Source organism: Asterias amurensis, chromosome 18, assembly GCF_032118995.1.
Source record: "Asterias amurensis chromosome 18, ASM3211899v1".
In the NCBI taxonomy this organism is placed as follows: domain Eukaryota; kingdom Metazoa; phylum Echinodermata; class Asteroidea; order Forcipulatida; family Asteriidae; genus Asterias; species Asterias amurensis.
In genome coordinates this window covers 12,200,826-12,223,614 of record NC_092665.1, presented here as the reverse complement: position 1 = coordinate 12,223,614, position 22,789 = coordinate 12,200,826, and the positions used below count along the sequence as shown (strand labels likewise).

General features: G+C 38.5%; 1 protein-coding gene across 1 annotated transcript; it reads left to right on the top strand.

Annotated features, from left to right (window-relative positions):
- Positions 1 to 1,983: 1,983 nt before the first annotated feature.
- Positions 1,984 to 21,517, top strand: LOC139951011 (neprilysin-1-like). Its single transcript, XM_071949833.1, has 21 exons — positions 1,984 to 2,152; positions 2,912 to 3,010; positions 5,039 to 5,200; positions 5,751 to 5,834; positions 6,866 to 7,083; positions 7,267 to 7,329; positions 9,284 to 9,400; positions 10,361 to 10,447; positions 10,981 to 11,114; positions 11,503 to 11,725; positions 12,616 to 12,714; positions 13,123 to 13,200; positions 13,575 to 13,678; positions 14,360 to 14,418; positions 14,852 to 14,903; positions 15,428 to 15,495; positions 16,648 to 16,778; positions 18,120 to 18,185; positions 18,951 to 19,037; positions 19,591 to 19,667; positions 20,575 to 21,517. Exons 1-21 carry the CDS (start codon positions 1,984 to 1,986, stop codon positions 20,672 to 20,674), a joined length of 2,277 nt encoding a protein of 758 aa, XP_071805934.1. The 3' UTR covers positions 20,675 to 21,517.
- The last annotated feature ends 1,272 nt before the right edge of the window (positions 21,518 to 22,789 follow it).

Sequence of the window (22,789 nt, the reverse complement as noted above, 5' to 3'; positions counted from 1 at the left end):
ACTATCACACGGCCGCTGTCGACTAAAACTAAGACATATCACGTGACGCGCTCTAAACCAATGAAAAGGCAGAATAGTTGTAAGGATTTTATCAAACTGTCATTCACAGTCGCATTTTTTTTCTACCCAGTAGTTGACAAACGTGTAGCCGACCGTCATGGCAAAATTACGGATGAATAATTTCCATCCAAACACATCAAAAGTTCACAGCAAACAGTTTAAATATTTTGGTAAGAGTGGTGAACTACCCAAGGTTGGCGACACAAAACAGGTAGACATATTTTGTAAACAAATGATGGGTCTTAATTCAAAGCGGTGCGCACGGTTAATCAAAAACACTTAAGCTCTATCTGTGTTATGTTTGTATGATTTTATATCAGTCCATAATACCAGTAATAGGGGATAATACCGATAGTAATGGGATGTGTTTCAAAACAGTACTTTTTAACGATTTAAATAACAAAAACAAAATTAAAGTAGGTTTAGTTATAGTTCGTTTAGATATTAATAAATTGGAAACTAATTTAAATAAGTGAAGCGTGTATCACGTGTTATTTGATGACTTTGGTGATGAGTCATAGGTGACCCCTTCAAAAACATTACAAAGCTCGAATGCGAAGCGAATTTTGAAGTCATTACTCTGTTTTCGCTGAAAATTTTTCACATCAAATGCAAAAACCTATATTTACAGGGGAAACAAAACAGAAAATTGACAAAAATACTAGCTCCCCACTTCTTGCACACAATAAAACTTATGCAGAGGTTCAGGGCTGGGTAACCCAGTCGAAATGTTCAAAGGAAGTAGTAACGGTGATTTACACGAACAAACTGACTCCCGAAATTACGCAACATGAATTGCTGTAGTGATGACGTCAGGTGAATTGACCCCCCCCCCTCCCCCTGCTGAATGCACCATGAAGCATCGTATATACTGCATAAATTACCTGAAGGCCCTTAACCCTCCTCAAAGCAGAGTACTGTATTTGAGTTAAAAGTTCAATGGCACATGGATACAGCAAAACGTAACCAAATGGTTCATTTTGGACATTAGATTGGTCTTAAGAAGCTCTACGGCTCTTGGTTATGGCAACACAGTCATAGTCATAACGCATTCACATGAAAGGTAAAATGCCAATCAGTAGAAGTCAATATTTCGTAACAATCAGTGAACTCCCCATACTTCAACAATCGTGTCACTATAAAAACATAACAGCTATGACTTGATGATACATAATATCAACATGAAATGAAGCGATCAATTGACTTTCAGTTCTCTGTTTTCCTTCCATTGTTCAATCGTATTCGATGTGACCCGCCTCTTATGACAGGTGTGGGGAAACAAAAAAGTCTGGAACCTTTTGCGGAGCAGAACGCCTTGACTCAGGCGCCGACCGATATTAATTGAATAGCTCACATCATACCAAGCAAACTCCCATGGGTACAAGGTTTTCGTAGACTGTATCAACAGTGACTAAAATAGCTTGGTACGTGAAGAGTTCGCCTACAAACATTTAGAGTAGACTTGTGGACAAGTCGTTAAATGTCTGTCGCGGTGATAGTGTTCTGACTCTCTCCACGATTCTCGCGACACTGGCGGCATTTTCGCGAGACTGCTGGCCCCCGCGAGACTGCTCTCGCGCTGTGCAGTCTCATAAATAACAGTATATATAGTAGGCAGCCAGCAGCTTCGCGCGAGAGCAGTGATCTCGCAAAAGCAGTACACGATCGCGGACACCTGAATCATTACACCCTCATGACTCGACTATCTCATCGCGGCAGACCATTAACGACTTGTCCACAAGTCTAACATTAGGGGGGACGAGTAAGGAGCTTGGTTGGTTGCAAGTGCGTGACGCCATAAATTTGAAAGCCCGGCTCGATGTATGTAAAGTTGTTAAAACATCTCTCACACTTGATTCTTTCACTCGAGAGAGGTACTACTACTTTAGCGAGTGAAATTGCTACAAGCACCGTTTGTTAGCCATGGATTTTAACGGAGTCCACCCGGTAAAGGCTAGGCGCTCCACGGCTGATTTAATGATGGATGATAACGCATACACAACAACCAAGAAACCAGGACGAAGAATTGCCATCCTAACTGCTGTAATCTGTATACTAGCAGTGCTATGTATTGTATTCTTTGCTACTGCGGGTAAGTTTCTGAACTCTAATAGTTATACTCTCTGTTGATGAGCATTTTTATATGTGGACCTGCCATCGATTTCACCAAACTCTTTCTTACTTAGGATTAATCTTAGGACTTAGGACTTAGGACGAGTCCAAACCTTGCGCTGTACCATGTTAATCTTAAAATTAATCCTTACTCGTCCTATCTCGAGATGGGATTAATGCCAGCGTTTCGTGAAATCGGCTACAGGTGTGGACAATCATGAAAACAAAAAAGAGGTCCACATTTAGGCGGGGTTTTTAAACACTGTGGACCTACACACGTGTTGAAGAATATGATTGCCCTGAAGTGAAGACCATCAGACATACTGATAGAAACGTTGGGTTGTTAACCAACGGTTCTTTTGAGAACCAAATAGGCCAACTTCTCGAAAGAGATATTCACGGTCCACATAAGGCGGGGTTTTAAAACACGTGGACTTACATAAGTCCACAGCAGGGCCCAATTTCGCAGATCTGCTAAAGCACAACGAGAAGCTAAAGCACAACTAAATTATGCTAACCAGAATATGGATACCACCCGAACTACCATATTACATGTTCAATCTGTCACTGGTATCATGCTCATATCTGCTCAGCAGAAACTAGTTTAAGCAATATTTTGGGCTTTAAATATGGCAGTCATCCTACGAGACCTGGAATATGGATAAGTGTTGATCCGGAGGTGTTCTTTTAAGAGTGTAAGAGTTTATAAGTACATTTTTTCCATTTTCGGATTTGACAGTCGTGTTCGTGGTGAAATTTAACCAGAAGCCTCCCGTCGACAGTGCGACAAATTCAAGCATCAAGGAACTATGTGTATCACAGCAATGTATCAAATCAGGTAAATACCAATTAAAGCTGTCTGTGTATAGTAAAATCGAATCTAATATTAATTTTTGTTTAAATTCCTTCTCGAAGGCAGTGGACACTATTGGTAACTACTCAAAATAATTTTTAGCATAAAACCTTACTTGTTAACGAGTAATGGGGAGAGGTTGATAGTATAAAACATTGTGAGAAATGGCTCCCTCTGAAGTTGAGTACTTTTCGAGTAAGAAGTAATTTTCCACGAATTTGATTTCGATACCTCAGATTTAGAACTTGAGGTCTCGACATAAAGCCTCTGAAAGCACACAACTTCGTGTGACAAGGGTGTTTTTTGTTTCATTATTATCTCGCAAGTTCGATGACCAATTGAGGTCAAATTTTCAAAGGTTTGTTATTTTATGCATATGTTGAAATACAGCAAGTGAGAAGAATGGTCTTTGACAATTACCAATAGTGTCCAGTGCGTTTAAATTCCTTCTAATAAACATGTTTGGCTCATAGTGTTTGTTGTGAAATCTCATCACTCAGTAATGTACGGTACACGATGAGTTATCGTGAACGTATACGATACGAGAGATTTGTTATCACGTTGCAGCAATACGCATCCGCAATGTATCATGTCAAACCAGAACAATATAATTACATGTACAACTTTGAATTACATACACTTAGTCGTTATGAACTTAAAATATTATGACCAAAACCCAATATTAAACATATGAACTGAAATTAGGCAATAGTAAAGTTCTGAACAAGAATTCCATTTGGAATAACAACTTTACTGAGAGGCGCCTATCTTAATTACAATTGTCCAAAGTCTTTCACTAGATAATGAGAATGAACAGATGACCCTATAAGAAAATAAACAAAACAATACAATTTCTGTTCACACAGACCGACCGAAAATAATTTAACACGCACGGGTGAATCGACTTTAAATATCTGTTTTCTTTACAATAAAGAAAACATAAACAGTCATCGCTGTATACTGCATGCCTCAATGCAAAGAAGCCCATTTCACACGAATGCATACTGGCTGTTATTGAAGGCACCAGACACCATTGGTAAATACTCAAAATAAGTGTCAGTATACAAACGTAAACGAGCAATGGGGAGCTGTTGGTTGTATAAAACATTGTGAGAAACGGCTCCCTCTAAGCAACGTTGTTGTTGAGAAAGAGGTAATTTCTCACTCAAATAATACAATTCTTCAGCTAAAGCTGGTAATAGTGCATCTGAAAGGACGTAAAGGAATGCAACAAGGGTGTTTTTTCTTTCATTTATTCTCTAGCAAATTCGATGACCAAGTTAGCCCAAACTGTGACAGGTTTGTTATTGTATGCATTGTTTGAATACACCATGTGAGAATGCTGGTCTTTGCCAATTACCGAAGGTGTCCACTCCTTTTCACTCTTCAGTCTCAAATCTCGGTCTGTATAATTATCTGAAAGCTACAGTAAAAGATTCAGAAGGACTTGGGCATGTAATAGCCCTATATAACTAAATATTATCTAAGTTTGGAGTGGAGGGACATGGGAATATAATATGGAAGGAATGGAACCACACGATAGCCAAACTTATTTTAGGCTCGTGAGATAAATGATTGTCGAGTCAGCAATATTCGTGGCAAGTTGACTTCTGCAAGTTGACTTCGGGCTATATTGGGTTTTTTTTTATCAGAGTAGTACTGTTTTGTATGTCAAATTATAAAGAAAGTTACAACGACAGATAGAATAATATTCACATGATTGTGAACGTTTCAGCTGGATGTTTCAGTTCACAAAACACCCAGTCTAGTCTCATACTCTTTCTTCACTCAAAGAAATTCTCTGTCGACAACTTATAGCATTTTTCTTGTTTATTTCTCAGGCACTCAACAAATATACTGGTTTCTATTTTAGCTGCAGTTTACCTGGACAGCATGAACAAACACCATGTCTAGTTATTTCTCTTTCTTCCCTCAGAGAATTTGTAGACATTTAACATTTTGCTTGTTTTTTTTTCTCAAACACTCAACAAATATACTGGTTTCTATTTTTAGCTGCAGTGTACCTGGACAGCATGAACACGGACGTGGATCCGTGTGACAACTTCTTCGAGTACGCATGCGGCGGCTGGGTAAAAAAGGCTATAATACCCGAAGACAAATCAAACTACTTCTCTTATACTGACATCACGGAACAAGTTACAAACAGGTGTAGAGGTAAGAGAAGATGGGGTTGAATCTATGACGAGTAGGGTAGGTGGCCTTAGCTTTCGATCCAAACCGGACCTTCTTCAGAGGCATAAAACAAGTATACAAAAAATACATATTAATTTATCGAAAAAGAGAGGGGAAAGCAGAAAAAGCGGGAAAGTTATAGGGAATTACAGTTTCTATTTCAGAAACAATTGGTGGTTATATAAACCAATTGGAGTATAAGGGGTAACGTGGTGAGGATAACGGATGTTTAGTATGAAAGGATGGATTACTGGACCATAAAAGATGAGTTGAATATAGGAAGAAATTTCACACTTAGCAAATTAATTTGTGTGCTTAGCAGCTCTATGAAATTGGGTTCTGATGTCTTGCTGACAGCCTATGGTAGGTTCTGCCCCCCCCCCCCCCCCCAATAAACATGTTTCTCGGGAGCCCGTTATTAGTTGCAACCCTTTCTGCATTATTTTGTGTAATTCCTGCGGTTATTCCCGCACTAACTTGTATCAAGAAACTTCGAGAACTAAATTGTTTTGTTGTTGTTTTGTTTGTTTAGAGTTGTTCGAGAGAGATACCAGTCGCGATGAACCCAGATCTCTCGTCAGTGTACGTAACTACTACAAGTCGTGCCTCGATGAAGGTATGGCAATATAATTTCAAAACAAGCCATTCTAGCTTCTGTAAATAACCCCATTACGGTTTGCTCCGTATCTATATATTTTTGTATTTCATTTTCTTGACATGGTTATTGACTTTCTTTTACTTAAATAATATTACTTAGTTTGTATGTTACTCTCCCTTTTCATTGATTTGAGCTGAATTGAATTGAATGTAGGCCGACACGGAATTATTATTCACAAGCTTTTTCATCAACAGATACATATGACATTCTTCTTCACAGATCATTCCTTTGTTTTGTACCTTTCTTTATTGATGAAACTGAGAAGGCAGGCACCGAGCCCGGATGGATCTATATATTCCTTATATAATTTTGTTACTTTTCTATATCTCTATTTCATGTAATACTCCAACTACTTCTAAACATTGGACTATTTATTAGCCCATCGCGCATTATCCGTCGCTCAGTGACGCTCATCCAGTGACGCTCAGTGACGCTCAGTGACGCTCAGTGACGCTCAGTGACGCTCACTGACGCTCACTGACGCTCACTGACGCTCAAAGCGCTACAACATTCAGTGTTTGCCTACTACAATGTATTTCGGAGCTACGTTTAGAAGTATGAATCCAAATCCTTTACATAGCACCGAGTGTACAAGGTGTTGTGAAGCAATAATATGCAGCCAATCAAACCAGGATTACCGGCAATAAGTGCACTGGGTTATTTAACGTACATTACACAACACACGGGACCAACGGCTTTACGTCCCATCCGAAAGACGCAGCAATAACGGTTAAGTGTCTTGCTAACGGACGCAGGCATCATAACCGGAACTCGAACTCGAACCAACACTCTGCAGAACACCAGAGCTCGAGTCCAGTGCGCTTAAATCATGGTTAAGTGTCTTGCTCGGGGACACAAGTGTCACGACCAGGACTTGAACCCACACTCTGCTGATCGGAAACATCCAAGTTCGAGTCCGGTGTTCTTATTTACTCGGCCACGACATGCAACTTCTTAGACCTTTCCTTGTTTTCTCTTTTTCTCGACAGCTGCCATTGAGAAAGCTGGCACCAAGCCCCTGGTGGATCTCTTGACTGCTTTGGGAGGCTGGCCAGTGCTTGGAACCAACCCTGGCGGAAACTGGGACAAGTCGACCTACCAATTTGAGACGTTCTTGGCCCGTCTTGTTAGTCAGTACAATATCGATGCCATAATCTCGTCGTGGGTCAGCAGTGATAGCAAAAACTCATCTGGCTACGTTGTGCAGGTGTTTGTACCAAAAAAAAATTGTTTTGGGGGGTTGAACAAAGAATTGACTAAAGTGGGATGCGAACCAACGACCTCCGGATTAACGTACTCTGTCAGTTTCCCTTGTGGTTTATATTAATAAAAAAAAATTGAGAAAACTCTTTATTCATATGATTTTAATGCACTTTAATCTCTCGTACAGCTTGACCAACCAGGCCTCGGTATGGGCAGCAGAGATTACTACCTTAAAGACAAACATAATGAGGTAAGCTAGCTACTCTATAAAAGACAACGGTAATACTAACAGTTCTTCATGACCCTGCTCAAGACAACATGATGCTAAATTCAACATTATAAGTTATCACACAAGCGCGAGTGGAATACGGAAAAATATAGCGCTTCTGCGTCCCATATCCAACGAGGCCGAAGGCCGAGTTGGATATGGGACGCAGACGCGCTGTATTTTCCGTATTTCCACGAGCGCGCGTGGGATAACGTATTTATCTTCAAGCAAATTTGGCGCGTAACATAGAACACACAAGACGCATGGTAGTGATATTAGCCGTGCATTATAGGTTTTTATCACTACTCCATTGTGCGAATCTGATTGTAGGAGTAGCGCGTACTTGAAGATAAGATTAGTTGTATAAGAGCTGTTATATAGACTGTGCAAGTCTCGCGCGCACCGGAGCGAGAAAACACGACAACTGAAGAACTTAATTTTTTTATGAATCAAATCTTTGCTTTAATTTTTTCTTAATGCCGAATCTGAACAACAAAAATACCCATTAGAGCTTGTTTAAATTAGTTTTAGCTTTTTAAACTAATACACAATTATCGGTTAAAGTCTGTATAAAGACAAAAGTAAAACTCTGGGACAATGATGTTTGTTTGATCTTAAATGTTTTGAAACCCCATTTGTAAATCTACGCCCGAATGTGAAACTACTGAAAGCTGGTTTATACGCGGACGCACGATGGTCGCAATTGGGCGTTAGATAAACGCGTGACACATTTTAAAGAGGAAGCCGACGCCTAAGCGACCAATGAAAAGGCTTTCCACCCCGCGCGGCCAAAACAAGCGTCTGCGTAAGTTTCGTGATCAGAGATGGGCACAAATTCTTAATTTTTTACAAATAACCTGACCTGAGGTCAAGTTTAAATAGCGGTTTTTCTTCGTTATTATGTTGACTTTATTTTTACTTTTATATATGTTGTTAATTAGTATTACATTTTTAACAACATATGTCATTTTTATGGTCATAAACTATATTAAACTAAAGTAATGGACGAAACAAAATCTCCCCAACGTAAAACTCCATAAGGTTGGGACCACAATGGTCCCGGAAGTTCAAATGTGCGCGAGACTTGCACAGTCTATTGGGGTTGTTATGGTATACTGGTAATGTTCCCTGTATCCAATAACAGTTAGAAATGCTAATATACATGAACAAATGGAAACCAGGCTATTTTTTCTTCCAGCCTTGGGTGTTGGTTACAGTGATTTGGATTGGAGACAAATCAAAATGGTCGCACCATGATAACGGCATATAGACCAACCGGTTGTTGTTTTGCCCATGGAAATTGTTCCCTGTCATCGTTCGTCAAAGCGGGAAACTGTATGATTGGTCTGTGGCATGAGATCCGCACCCCTCCCTAATTTTGTAATGATAAGTCTGCTCTTTGCTTACGCCCTAAAGAAAACGTCACTCTCTTAAAGTTTCAGACTGAAACTCGCCCTCATTAATTGAAACTAGGAACAAAATTATCTGCAGCTGTCACTAGTTACAATCGACTATAGTGAATTTCAAACAAAATCATTATTTATTTTGTTATAGAAAAACAATTATCTTTGTTAAGAATAACACCTTAGACAAGTTCAATACCAAAAGGGGACCTTTTGTATTGCTTTGAACTAACTAAATGCCTTGCATAATCAAACTTCCTGCTTTTGCCATCAGCCAATTCTGTTTTCGTATCGTTCTATAAGTAGTTGGTTTTACCAGTATTTTGTGTAGCTTTGTTCAATGAAGAAACTGAAATAAAATTCCCCCTCCAGGAAAAAAAACAAACAAATTAAAACTAAAACTTTAAGAGTTATATGCAATATATGGGCTGTAGAGTCAGAATTTCTCGCTAAGTCGTATCATGCATTTTGGGTACTGGCGCAAGTCATGGCATGTATGATATTAATTGTGTATTCTATCACTTGATTTAAAGGATCGAGCCGCCTACGTGCAGTACATGGTCGATGTTGTCGTTCAGCTTGGTGTGGATGAAGTCACTGCCAGAGCTTCCATGGAAGAAGTCATGGAATTAGAAACGGCTTTGGCAAATGTAAGTATAAACTCATATTTGGTTTCATTAAGCAAACAAAACAACCGGCTACAAATTATTCTACAACTTAAGCTTTAAAAAAAAATAACTTAACTGTCTTGTATGTGTTAATAATGTTTTTACGTTTTAATATGAGAAGAGCCACTGGGCAATAAATTAAAAAGAGGTAAATTCTTACTCGAATAATAAAAGACTTTACCTGAAGTCTTTTTTTTTTTGCATCTGAAAGCACACAAAGTAATGCAACAAGGGTTCATTGTTCTCTTGATGACTAATTGGGCCAATACAATCACAGGTTTGTTATTTTTATTTCTATGCTGGGAAACACCAAATGATAATATTGGTTTCTTAAAGTCACCTGGAAGTGGTATTTTTTCAAAATAAAGCTTTTGTCACTAGTATATGTGTTTTGATGAGTGGAATGTGAATAAACAGTTAACTAAGGTTTTAAAAAATCAGTTCTTATGTTATTTACAAATTTAAGAGTAGACCCCGACCCGAGAGGGCGCTGTTCGTGACGTCAATCTAGGCAGACTTTGCCTGTAATGCGTAGAGTAAACACAATTGCAAATGTCGACCAGGCAGAAAAACACTTTTTGAAATGTACCAACTCACGACTTGGACGTACATGTACTTTGCACGTATGTTTACTATACGCATTGCAGGCAAAGTCTGCCTCGATCGACGTCACAAAAGGGGTAGGCGGAGTCAGCCCCCCAAACAACTTTATATATTTTTTAAACATATAAATCGTGACAAACAATTTCTTAAAAAAATGTTTTATTGTTCGTTAGCATATACTCATATGTTTGAAAGGAAAAAAAATTCTATTTCCAGGTGACTTTAAATTACAAAACGTGTCCTGTGCCTTTAAAGGTTTTTAAACCGTCTTGTATTTTGAAACAGCATTATTCACTTAACCAACTGCATGTATGTTTCATTTCTATTTTCTGATGATAGATGACCATTTCTTCCTCTGACCGGAGGGACAGCGCGGCTCTCTACAACATCTACACCCTCCATAATCTAACTGTCACATACCCACAGGTACACAAGATACTTGATGTGTATTGAAAGAGCAAACTGGTTGATTATGTGCACTATGAAAGCTCACTGATTTTAAAGTTCATACCAGACATAAATATTTCCACGTGAAGTGCTGTCAAGTCAAGAAAGGGCCATAATAAATTACTGTGTTGCTTATTTCCATTGTTACAATCAAAATAACCCCATATATGGACGTCCAGAAAATCCTTGAAAAACATCAACAATTTTTTATATTTTTATGTTTTCACTTTACAACCGGATCTGAAGAATGTCACAGGCTGTTTATAAAGGTGTGTTTTTTAACTAGATGTTAAGAATTAATTTCATCTTCCAAAATACTAGGTACTTAAATGGCATAAATTAGCCATGTTTGAGGTATGGTGGACACTATAGGAGTGCACTGTTTGGTTTGAGTGTAATACTAATAGGCAAGATTACCCAAACCCAATAGTGTGATATGAATGTGTTCACCATCTTAAAATGACTTATTTGGAAGTTTACTTATTTTGATGTGCTGATATTATTCTTTGCAGATTGATTGGGTTATATTTTATAACGCACTACTACCAGACAGTGTCAAACCAATTCCCTTAACGGAGCGAATCGTTAACAAAGTTCCGAGCTTCATGTCAGAGGTCACGATGTGGCTCTCAAGACAAAATTCCAGGTAGGGGCTTCAACGAACTTCCGGGTCAAAATTGACCAGGATTCCGGGTCCAAGGGAGCCTGACCCATTTCCCGGTCAGGCTGACCCGGGTTTTTGCTTTGAAAAAATGGATTTTAACTCTGATTCTGTGACCGTTTTGAATAATTTGTGGGTCATTTCGAGACTCGGAGACTGTTCACTCATTACGGGACCCGGATTATGTACGACTCTTCTCACGTGTTTTAGAGTGTTGCTGAACGATGGGAATAAATTATACTCAATCTGATTTCGAGGAAAAATTTTGAAATTAAAGACCACAGGTGTCTTGTTCTAAAAGCAAAACAGGGAAATATGTATCACAAATGAACCTTCTATCCATTACAACTCTACATGTCGCCCATCGTTATAGAGTGGTGATGAACTACATGATATGGCGCCTTGTAGATGACTCCGTGTTTGAACTTGGTAAGACGTTCGTTGACATCGGGCAGAAGTACATCAACGTCGTTGAAGGAACTTCTGCATCCGCTGCTCGGTGGGAAAGATGCGTGGAGGAGGCCAACAACTATCTCAGGTTCGCAACAGGCAGGATGTATGTTGAGGAATACTTTCCGGGAGATGCAAAGGAAAAGGTATGTTTTGTAACAGACTATGCACAGAAATCTACTAAGGAGAACGCAGTGCTTTGATGTTCATATGTGCCAGAAACACTTGTGTCAGACACAGCTCCGATCTGTGCCTGGTGTATGCTCTCTGTTGGCTAAGTGTCACCTTTTATGTTACAATAGTATTAACAAAACGAAAACAAATAAAGTCTGTTTTGAGCCGATATTGCTCAGCAGGCCAGTGAATATATCTGGTATCATATGCATTAAGCGATCGAGAATATTTCCACTGCCCCTGGACACGTCACTCTCAGCTCTTACTTGTGGACAGAAATTGACTTGCTCAATGATACAAGTGTTGCGACTCAAAGAACCAGGATTTGAACCTAATCTGTAAAACACAGAACTTGAGTCCACTGCCCGAAAGACAGCTCAGCTTTGGTACCCTACATGTTTAATCAATCAAGTCTTGCACCATATCCCGCAGGACGTTGGCTCCACATGTTAGCAAGTTAAAATACAGCATTTACTCACAATTGGAGGGTACCAAGTAACCCCACATCCAAATCCTGTTGAGTGCCGTTGAAGTGTAGGAGATCGTTCGAATATAATCAAGAAAGACTTACCAGAACAACAACACAATGGGAGACTTTTGGGACGGCCTGGTGGCAGCAGACTTAACAGGTAAAATCCATTGTTCTCAGTCATGTGCGCACGCTCAGAACTATACGTAAACGATGGAAATTTACCTGGTAAGTCTGCTGCCACCTAGCGTCCAAAAGTCTCCCATTAAATAGGGGTGACGTTTTATTTAGCTGGAAACAAAAGTGTGCTATGGACAATATAAAGACGTTCGGGAGGATATTTGTATGTGCTCAGTCAAATTAAACGAACGAAGTGAAAAACCTTTTTTTCAGACTTTAAAGATAGTTGGAAATTTAAAGACTGCGTTCAAGGAGATGCTGGAGACGAATGACTGGCTGCAAGAAGCCGACAAGAAAGTAGCAGCAGAGAAGGTGAGAGAGAAATTCACGGATAACTTTCAAGGGGAAAAGGGTACACTGTATGAGTGAAGTACCCATGAGTTTTCATTTTACAAACTTTGACACCACTTAAAGACACTGGACACTATTGGCAATTGTCAAAGACCATTCTTCTCACTTGGTGTATCTCAGCATGTGCATAAAATAACAAACCTGTAAAAATTTGAGCTTAGTTAGTGGTTTAAGTTGCGAGATAATAATAATAACTACCAATCGTCAAAATTAACGGACACCGAAAATGCTATCATAGAGAGTGTAGACTTACTTTGCTGCTGATTCTTTTCTTGCTACATAAATTAACAAGTATTACCAATTTCAGAGAGGATGTTCAGCAGCTCACTTGTTAATACAAACCCCTTTAATTCTAATTTCATCAACCAGGCTGACAGCATGCGGGTCGAAGTCGGGTACCCTGACTGGATAATAGATGATACCAAACTGGATGAATACTACAACGGAGTAAGTATTGCTAATCTATGGGTGCGTTCGTTTAGCTTCCCTGGGTCGACCCCGGTGTGTGGCGTTTTTTCCCAGGACGAACGTGTGCAGATAATTACCCACGTTCGTCCTGGAAAAAAACCACACCGGGGTCGACCCAGGGAAGCTAAACGAACGCACCCAAAATTTGAATTATTAAGGCTGCTATAAATGAAGCACTAACACATGTACAACTTGTATCAGATACAATACTTAAAAGATTCTATTGTTTTATGTAACAAACTAGATGTTTGTAGTTAATTTTATGTTTTGTTGCTGTGTAGCACTATGTTTTTTTGTTTTGTTTAACTATTTGCGGGAAGATGTTAACGCTATCTTCCATTTCTTAATCCCAGCTTGACTTTGTGAGCGATAGCTACTTCACCAATTCATTGATATGGCGCCAATGGAGCATGGGGCAGCGCTCTGCACGCCTGCGGAGTCTAGTGGATAAAACGGCGTAAGTATCCGCACTAGCACAAACCAAATTGTGGTATACAGGATGAGTAAAAAAAAATTACCATGATTTATGATTTAAAAACAAAACAACAACTGACACTCTAAACTCCATAGAAGCATATAAAAACATTCTTTCCTAAAAAAACAAATTGATCGGTTCTAAGTGAAGTTATGCCTGTTTTACTGAAAGCACTCATGTTTGTAGCGGTCCATGGAATGTTAATGCTAGACTGAATCTAAACATCTTAGTAAGTAGCACAGGGTATAAAAAGGTTATTCATTTGTTTTCCATGGACAGCGTGCAAAATTAGTACCTTTATTAGAATATACATAACTCCTCTTAGAGGAATGATCAATTTATTTCAGGAGAGAGTGCATGTTAAATACATGTTTTACTGAACTTTTGAGTTTCATTTGTGTGTTTCGAAAAAAAATCACAAACTCCAGTCAACTTCTTGCTGACTCACCCTGTGTAACATGGATCCCTTGTGTCAAACAGCGTCCTCTCTCGCTGAGGTCAAAGGATGCGTGCAGTGGGGACGGCCTTGTCGACACTTTTCCGATGATGTACATTATTTTTCTCAAAATAATTATTGAATAGAAAAAAAATGTTTACGAAAAGCAGATTTTTGTCTGCTGCCACCTAGTGTCATAAAGTGTCCAACCTGTATTGTTCTTACAGATGGACAGCAGCACCTACTGATGTAAACGCATATTACAGCTCATCAAAGAATCGCATTTGTAAGTAGCTTATATTGGGGTCAAGAACGGGAAGCTACCTTTTTGATGTGAAACGCATGTTACATCATTGTACTGCAGGGATGCACTTTCTCTGACTTTTTTGCACGAAAAAGGACAATTTGAGGTTTCTAGTTTCAATAAACACTCCATCATAAAAGTAACTTAGTTATGTTGAAGGGGAAGAGTGAGGACTTGAATATTGTAGTTTCTCAACTTGTGCTGTTATGAACTTTGATTTCACAGTGCTAATATAAATATATTTTTCCTTGTCAATATTGTTAATCCTGTACTTGGTGCTTTGATGTAAATTTACGAGTTCGGCAAGAATTAACCCAATTTGAAACAACGGAACAATTTCAAATTCAAATAGCCAGAAATTGAACATCATCAAGTTAACCACTATTTTCGTTTTTGTTTTTGTTTTTCTTTTCAGTGTTTACAGCTGGTATTTTACAGCCGCCCTTCTACCACCATGACCTACCTCTGTAAGAGTAGTGACAATGTTACCTTTTCTAAACTTCACAAAATCTCATTCTTTCAAACGGCTATAAATCTGATGATAATAATGACAATTTGGTTCTTATAATCATACGCTCTCCTAGCTGCTATATAGGTCAATGTGCTTTACAACAGTATTACCCCCTATGTTCATCAGAAATGTTTTTAAACTTCTCCCAAACATCCAATAAATCTACTCCGCGGTAGTAGAATAAAGAAAGACAGTTCTCGAGAACAAACTCTACTTGGTAAGTCGATACACACATGGTGTTACCGCAAACCTAAAATATAAAGATTCCTCACCATGCAATGCCTCAAATCCTAAATCTTTCTCAAACTTATTACACTTTCTTAACTCACTGTGTACAACCCCAAGCTGTATGCATTAGCTGCATATTGTTTGCTTGTTTTATGGGGTGTTTGCTGTTTGTTTGATTGTTGTTATTGGTGTGTTTTTTTTTCTTAAATATAATTAAACATTACGACTCTTTGCTGTGGTTTTCTTTTACAGGTACTACAACTACGGTGGTATTGGCGTAGTTATAGGACATGAAATAACCCACGGATTTGATGACAAAGGTGGGACTCCATTTTTATGTACTCAAGAAATAACTTGTATCCCTTTTCACACAGACCATGTTTTTTTTTAAATAATAAATACGGTTTCTTATTGACGTTGTTGAATTGTTTAAACGTTGCAGGGTTTTTAACAATCTAGCTTCATCCTAGATCAAATAAATCGTCACACGCAGACTTCAAACTTCCTCAATCTCCACTCATCATCCACACGGCCCTGTTTTGGTAAAACGATGTATCTCAAAAAAAAAACATTTTATTATAAGTTTTTGAACATTATTGAAGAAACTGTGACAGTTTATTCAAAGATACATCATTTCACCGAAATAATGCACACTCACAGGAAAGTGTATCTCGTCAAACTGATGCATAACAATGGTATACTGAAAAGCCTTTGGGATATGGATTAATTTGCTAAAATGGTGTATGTCAGAGAAATACACCATTTTACCATAATTTTAGTTTGTAAAATAAGTGTAAGTGTGACATACATCTTTTTTGTGAATTAAAGTCACAAACTTTGAGTTGTACAGGTCAACATACAGTTTGTATCTTCTGAACCACTCATCGGTTGACGATAAGATTTTCAGAATCGGAAAGAGCGCCCTCACTTTACTGGGAAATGGCTTTATCTCAAATATTTCAAAAAAATGACTTGCATCGTTTCACCAAAACAGGGCCGCACAACTAACTGTTGGTCCATGTAACCATATATACTTGCTACCGTGAACGAGCCTTCCCCGTTTGTGCCCCCAAACTTTAGAACAATCTCCCCATCATCGTCCTTGATTCCCCGACTGTGAATATTATGTTCAAAACCAAATTGAAAATTACTTATTAATTCATGATTGCTCTTTCTTTGCAGAATTGTAGTTTTGCTTGGCTACACTTAAGTACATTTATTTATTGAGACCACTTTGAGATGGTTTGGATAGTTTAAAAAAAGTTGTTTTCCACTGGTAGAATATAAAAATAAACAAAAGTTTCAACTACAGGCCTATCCGGATCCTGTATTTTATTGTTGTGTTACCTGCCACTTGGTTACATTTGTTCCTTTTGTTTTTGTGTACAGGGCTTAAAAACTATGTATGAAGCGCTATATAAATGTTGTAAAATGTGTTAAAAATCTGTGCTCTACTTTCGTACTTATAATAGGGAGACAGTACGATAAAGATGGTAACCTGAATGACTGGTGGAGTGAAAAGTCAGTCTTCAATTTCAAGGAGCGAGCCCAGTGTATGGTGGATCAGTACTCCAACTACGTCATGCCTGAGACCAATGAAACTGTGAGTACATTGATTAAACAAGGGTCAGATTTGACCCGGTTTCTGGGTCAATATGGCTTGACCCATTTCTAGGTCAGGCTGACCCGCAAATTGGTTTAAAAGATGAGATTTTAACTCGTCACTGCGTCACTGTGAGCCCTATTTGGGTAGATTCGAGTCAGTTGATCTTGACCATTTGTGGGTTAGGTTGACCCGGAAATTGCTATAAAGGTGGTGACCCAGTGTATGGTGGATCAGTACTCCAACTATGTCATGCCTGAAACCAATGAAACTGTGAGTGCGTTGATTAAACAACGGTCAGATTTGACCCCGGATTCTGGGTTCCAACTAGACTTGACTCAAGTTCCAACCCCGTGCCATCGCCAGAAAACTATTGTTTTGTGATGCTCTGCATTCCCCAACGTGCAGAACTTAGAAACGACCCTGTGAGTCCCATTCTCGAGACCACAATAGCTAAAAGGGACCTCTCGCACGAGAACGGGACTTGAATCAAGTCTAGCTCCCAGCTGGCCTGATCCTTTTCTGGGTCAAGCTGACCTTGACATAGACTGGTCCCCGGTCCTTATCCGCAATGATAAGGACAGGTAAATTGGGTTATGTATAAACATGTACGTCGGATTTATAAGCGCATCTCATGAAGGCCTTGTGAGCACGGTGAGGACAAAGGTCATCATGTAAGTGGGATTAATTAACATCAGGGGCCAATTTCATAGAGCTGCTTAAGCAAAAAATTTGCTTAAGCACGAAAATAGCACGCTTATTTTACACATGCTACTGGCCAAAATGTCATGCCATATACATTGCTTATGACTAGTATTTAGCTGTTGTTTACTTAGCATAACAATTGAGTGGAGTCTTGGCCGGTAACCTGATTTTACTAAGCAATGAATTTTTTGCTTAAGCAAAGATTTTTGCTTAAGCAGCTCTATGAAATTGGGCCCTGAACTCTGGCGTACACGAGCCTCGAAGTGTGACGTCAGATGTTCAGGCTAACTCTGAAATTAGTTATAAAGATGTGATTTAAACTTGTCACTGCGTCACTGTGACCTTTTCGGGGTCGATTTGGATCAGTGTTGACCATTTCTGGGTCAGTGTCCCGGAAATGTGTTTCAAAGATGGGAATTAAACTCGTCACGGTGTCACTGTGACCTTCTCGGTGTCGATTTGGATCAGTGTTGACCATTTCTGGGTCAGTGTCCCGGAAATGTGTTTCAAAGATGGGATTTAAACTCGTCACTGCGTCACTGTGACCCTTTTTTGGGGTCGATTTGTGATCAGTCTTGGCAATGGATGTTTTTAAGAAAAAATCATGAACTTTAATGTGTTTTTTTATGCTAACAGTTGAATGGAAAGCTAACTCAAGGAGAAAACATCGCAGACAATGGTGGCTTGAAAGAAGCTTACAAGGTAATGAATATTTTATAAATATTGGATTATGGTTTATGATTTATAAACCTTCGGGCGGCACTCACAAAAGTTGCATGGGGCATAAATTTGCATCCTAGTGTCCTGCTTTGTAGCTTCTTGCCAAGAATTTACCCTTGTGAGTTGCGAACTTAGATTTTAAACACCCTTACCCGCACGACGCCTATAATATAAACATCCATGTCCTATAGCAAATTTAGTTCGATATTGGCTATGACCTATTCGTTTGGGTTTGTACAGTGAATGTCTACTTTGCATTTTCTATATTGGACATTGGATATTCATAAAGGTTTGTACAGTGAATGTCTACTTTGCATTTTCTATATTGGACATTGGATATTCATATAGGTTTGTACAGCGAATGTCTGCTTTGCTTTTTTTGACATTGTACATTGGACATTCATAAAGGTTTGTACAGTGAATGTCTACTTTGCTTTTTGATATTGTACATTGGATATTCATATAGGTTTGTACAGCGAATGTCTACATTGCTTTTTTGATGTTGTACATTGGACATTCACAAAGGTGTGTACAGTAGATGCCTATTTTGCTTTTTCGATATTGGACATTGGACACTCATATAAGTTTGTACAGTGGATGCCTATTTTGCTTTTTCGATATTGGACGTTGGACATTCATATAGATTTGTACAGCGAATGTCTTTTTTTAATATTGGACATTGTACATTCACATAGTTTGTCACAGTGGATGTCGTCAAAGTGTAAACATTTTCCTTTTCCCCTGCAGTCATACAAGGATAACATAGTGGATGACCCGCTTCTACCAGGTCTGAACTTCAACCAAGATCAGATGTTTTTCCTCTCATTTGGACAAGTAAATATTCCAATGATTTCAAGGTTATCGTTTCTAACAATGCTTTTGTCTGCAACAAAAGAAAGAGTTCGTTTGAACTAAGAATACGTGTCATAAAACCTGATTACTTTTTTTGTTATACAATTGTGTAGTTAGGGTATCTTTTGGTAATAGTTTTCAAAGACCGGTATCCGTAATATTGATGTATCCCAGCATATGCTTAAAATAACACCAATCTATGAAAATTTGAGCTCAATTGGTCATCGAAATTGCAAGAAAGGTATGAAAAGATAATACCAATATATAAGAGCTGTGAGCTCATAGCAGCTATTTAACAACAGATGGCAGATATATTAAGCAGACCAATATATGCTTTCCAAAATGTTGTTACCAGCCAAAATACCCTGCCACATTTACCATTTTATGTGACTGGTGTCCTGCTCACTTTTGCTTAGCCGAAAAAAAAGAGAGATATGAAGCACAATTTTCTGATGAAGCAGCAATGCAATTTTATAGGCACAGATCCTTGACGCTAGATTATAATACAACCATCTTTATTTGATTTAATGTTAAGTTATGGTGCAGCGTGTTTCGACCGGAAGGCGTGACGTCATACCTCCTCAGGAATCGCCACAGTCCTGGGCGTTACAGGTACGGTTTTCTGTAATTCTATGCTTTCAAATTTTAATGACTGACAGAATCAAGTTATGACGAAAAACACCTTTTTATCATCTATGTAAATCAATCAACCCACAGACGTACCCATCGTAAGATTTTCTTCATTGTCTCGATCCAAAATAAACCAGAATTTGTAGTAGTCAGGCATGGGAATGGGCGATGATGAAAAAACAGGAAATCAATTTTGTACGAAAAAAATTGAACGCTAAACATGCGTGTCAGGATTTTGGGCAATGTCCATAATTTGGGCAAGCTAGCTAGGTGACCCAGGCGTCAGTGCTGCACCGAGTGAACTGTTGTCAGCAGACTTTTCAAAGTCTCCACACATGTTTCTTTACTGCAAAATAGGTCAACTTACATTTTCTGATTAGAGAAGAGGGATATTAGCGAAATCCAAATGTACATGTATACCCAGGGCTTACAACTCACCCCCCCCCCCCCCAAATTTTATATCAAATTCACACTGAACTCGAAGACCACAAATTTGAAAGGGGAAAAACAGGAATTCCTGTTTAAACAGGAAAATTCTCATGCCTGAGTAGTAATAAGAGACTTTGGGACGCTAGGTGGCAGCAGACTTACCAGGTAAATGTCCATTGTTTACGTAGTTCTGAGCGTGCGCACATGACCGAGAACAATGGATTTTACCTGGTAAGTCTGCTGCCACCATGCGTCCCAAAAGTATCCCATTGGTTGGACTTACTCAGTTTGATGACACAAATTACTGAACGTCGCCATGTTTGGACAACAGGTCAGGGGTCACTAGCCATGACGTACGGATACATCATGCATATTCAACAGAAACAAAGTGCAATGTTTAACAGTCTGGTGCTGTGATGATGTCCCTCTTTATGCAACTTATTGTTTCTTCTTCCTATAGAGTTATCGGGACAATGCAAAACAACGAGGACTTCGCCAAGGCGTTCAACTGCTCGAAGACAAGCTACATGAACCCACTGGATAAATGCAGTGTATGGTAACCATCGCTGTATAAGAACACTTTACAAGGGAATACAAATATAATTGATTTTATAACGAAGACACGAACAGCGAGTGTGTACGGACTTCTTCTGATAGCGCCCTCTTTTGAATCATCTTTTATCAGCCTATGTTAATTTCCCCATAATGGGGGACAAAATCTCCCAGCGAACAGGGCCCAATTTCATAGCGCTGCTAAGCACACAAATTTGCTTAGCATGAAATTTCTCCCTTTATAAAAACAGGAATGCCAACCAAATTTCCACGTGATTTTCAGGACTAGCAAACAACAGCTGAATACCAGTAAGAAGCAACATACATAGACTGGAAATTTGGATGGCATTCCTGTTTTTATCAAGGAACAAATGTCATGCTAAGCAAATTTTGGTGCTTAGCAGCGCTATGAAATTGGGCCCAGATGTTGCACCGAGTCACTTTGGGTCCGAACCGTTTCCAGGTCAGTATGACCCGGAATCTGTGTCATATAACCCAGTAATGGATTACCCTGACGCAGAATTCGAGTTCAGGTCCTATATGTTTAACCAGTATTGGGGTCAACCTGACCAAGAAATGGGTCAGGCCCCCTGCAGACCGGAGTCCGGGTAATTTTTTATACATGGGAGTTTTTAAATAGTGTATGGAGAAAAGACATCTTTCAACTGCAGCATCAAGGAATATTGTTACAAACTTCCTGTGGACAAATTTGACTTGCAGAAACTATAGTTGATTTCAAAGAGCTTTGAAATCATAAATTCCTATCTTAAATGTATTGTTAATACCAATTTAACATTGTCATTCATTTCTTGAAACTTTTCTTTTTTACTCAACTGAAACTTATAACATATAACACCATATTGATATCTTACCTTGATGTTCAAGTATATTTCTTATAGTACTGGTTGGGCTATTTGGCGTATTTTCGTAGTATATGTTGAAATGTATAATTAGGTCTTTTTTAAATCAGTGCTGATTTTTACATAATGTACCATATAAATAGCAATATCTCTTTGGGTTTTTTTTTTTACCATCGTTAAAGACACTGGACACTATTGGTAATTGTCAAAGACCAGTCTTCTCACTTGGTGTATCTCAACATATGCATAAAATAACATACCTGTGAAAATTTGAGCTCAATCGGTCGTCGAAGTTGTGAGATAATGTAGTGAGTAGTGAGATGCTTGATTTCGAGAACTCAAATTCTAAATCTGAGGTCTCGAAATCAAATTCGTGGAAAATTACTTCTTTCTCTAAAACTACATTACTTCAGAGGGCGCCGTTTCTCACAATGTTTTATACTATCAACCTCTCCCCATTACTCGTTACCAAGAAAGGTTTTATGCTAATAATTACCAATAGTGTCCACTGCCTTTAAACTTAGATTTGAAATATTTCCGCGTTACTTCAAACTAACTTACTTGGATGAAAGTATTATTTTAATATACAGTGACAAATTTTACCATGTGTTTAATTTTAAAAGAAAAACAAAATAAATTTTATTTTATTTTGATCGTCGGCCAAACATTGTTTGAAAATTGAACTATCATACAGCAAGGTCTGTCTGACAGCTTAAAATCGTCACCATTATTTGCTCAATTAATTTTCTTTCTCGGCAGGCACTAATAGGAAATTAAGAATTTGAAAACCACTTTTTGAGTTTTGTCTAACCAATCATTATAGAAATCAACATTGCCTGTGATATTCTTTGTATACACTTAGTGACAAGCTGCAGATACTAGCATCATTTCGAGTCATGCAGTAATTTATGTTACATCATTAGAATTTGTTAATTTTAAAATACTCCGGGTTACCTCGTTCTAGAGGTAGCTATTTCCCGCCAGTTTGGTGGGAATGGCGAATGTGTACAGGTCACAAAGTTTGTTTGTAATATTATTTTTCTATACATTTTCTTGGCTTATATTTTCTTTTTTTAACCGTTCGATTGTTTCAATCATATTTAAATGTAGTTGTGTACAATTAAATTAAACCTTAAAAAAAATTATTAAAAAAGGTGGTCGCGTTTTTGATATATCACCGAAACTCCGTTGCGCGAATTGTGTCCCGCCTTTAGGAATAGGGAAGCGTTACGGTGTGCGGTAATCTTCTTATTTCTTATTTGG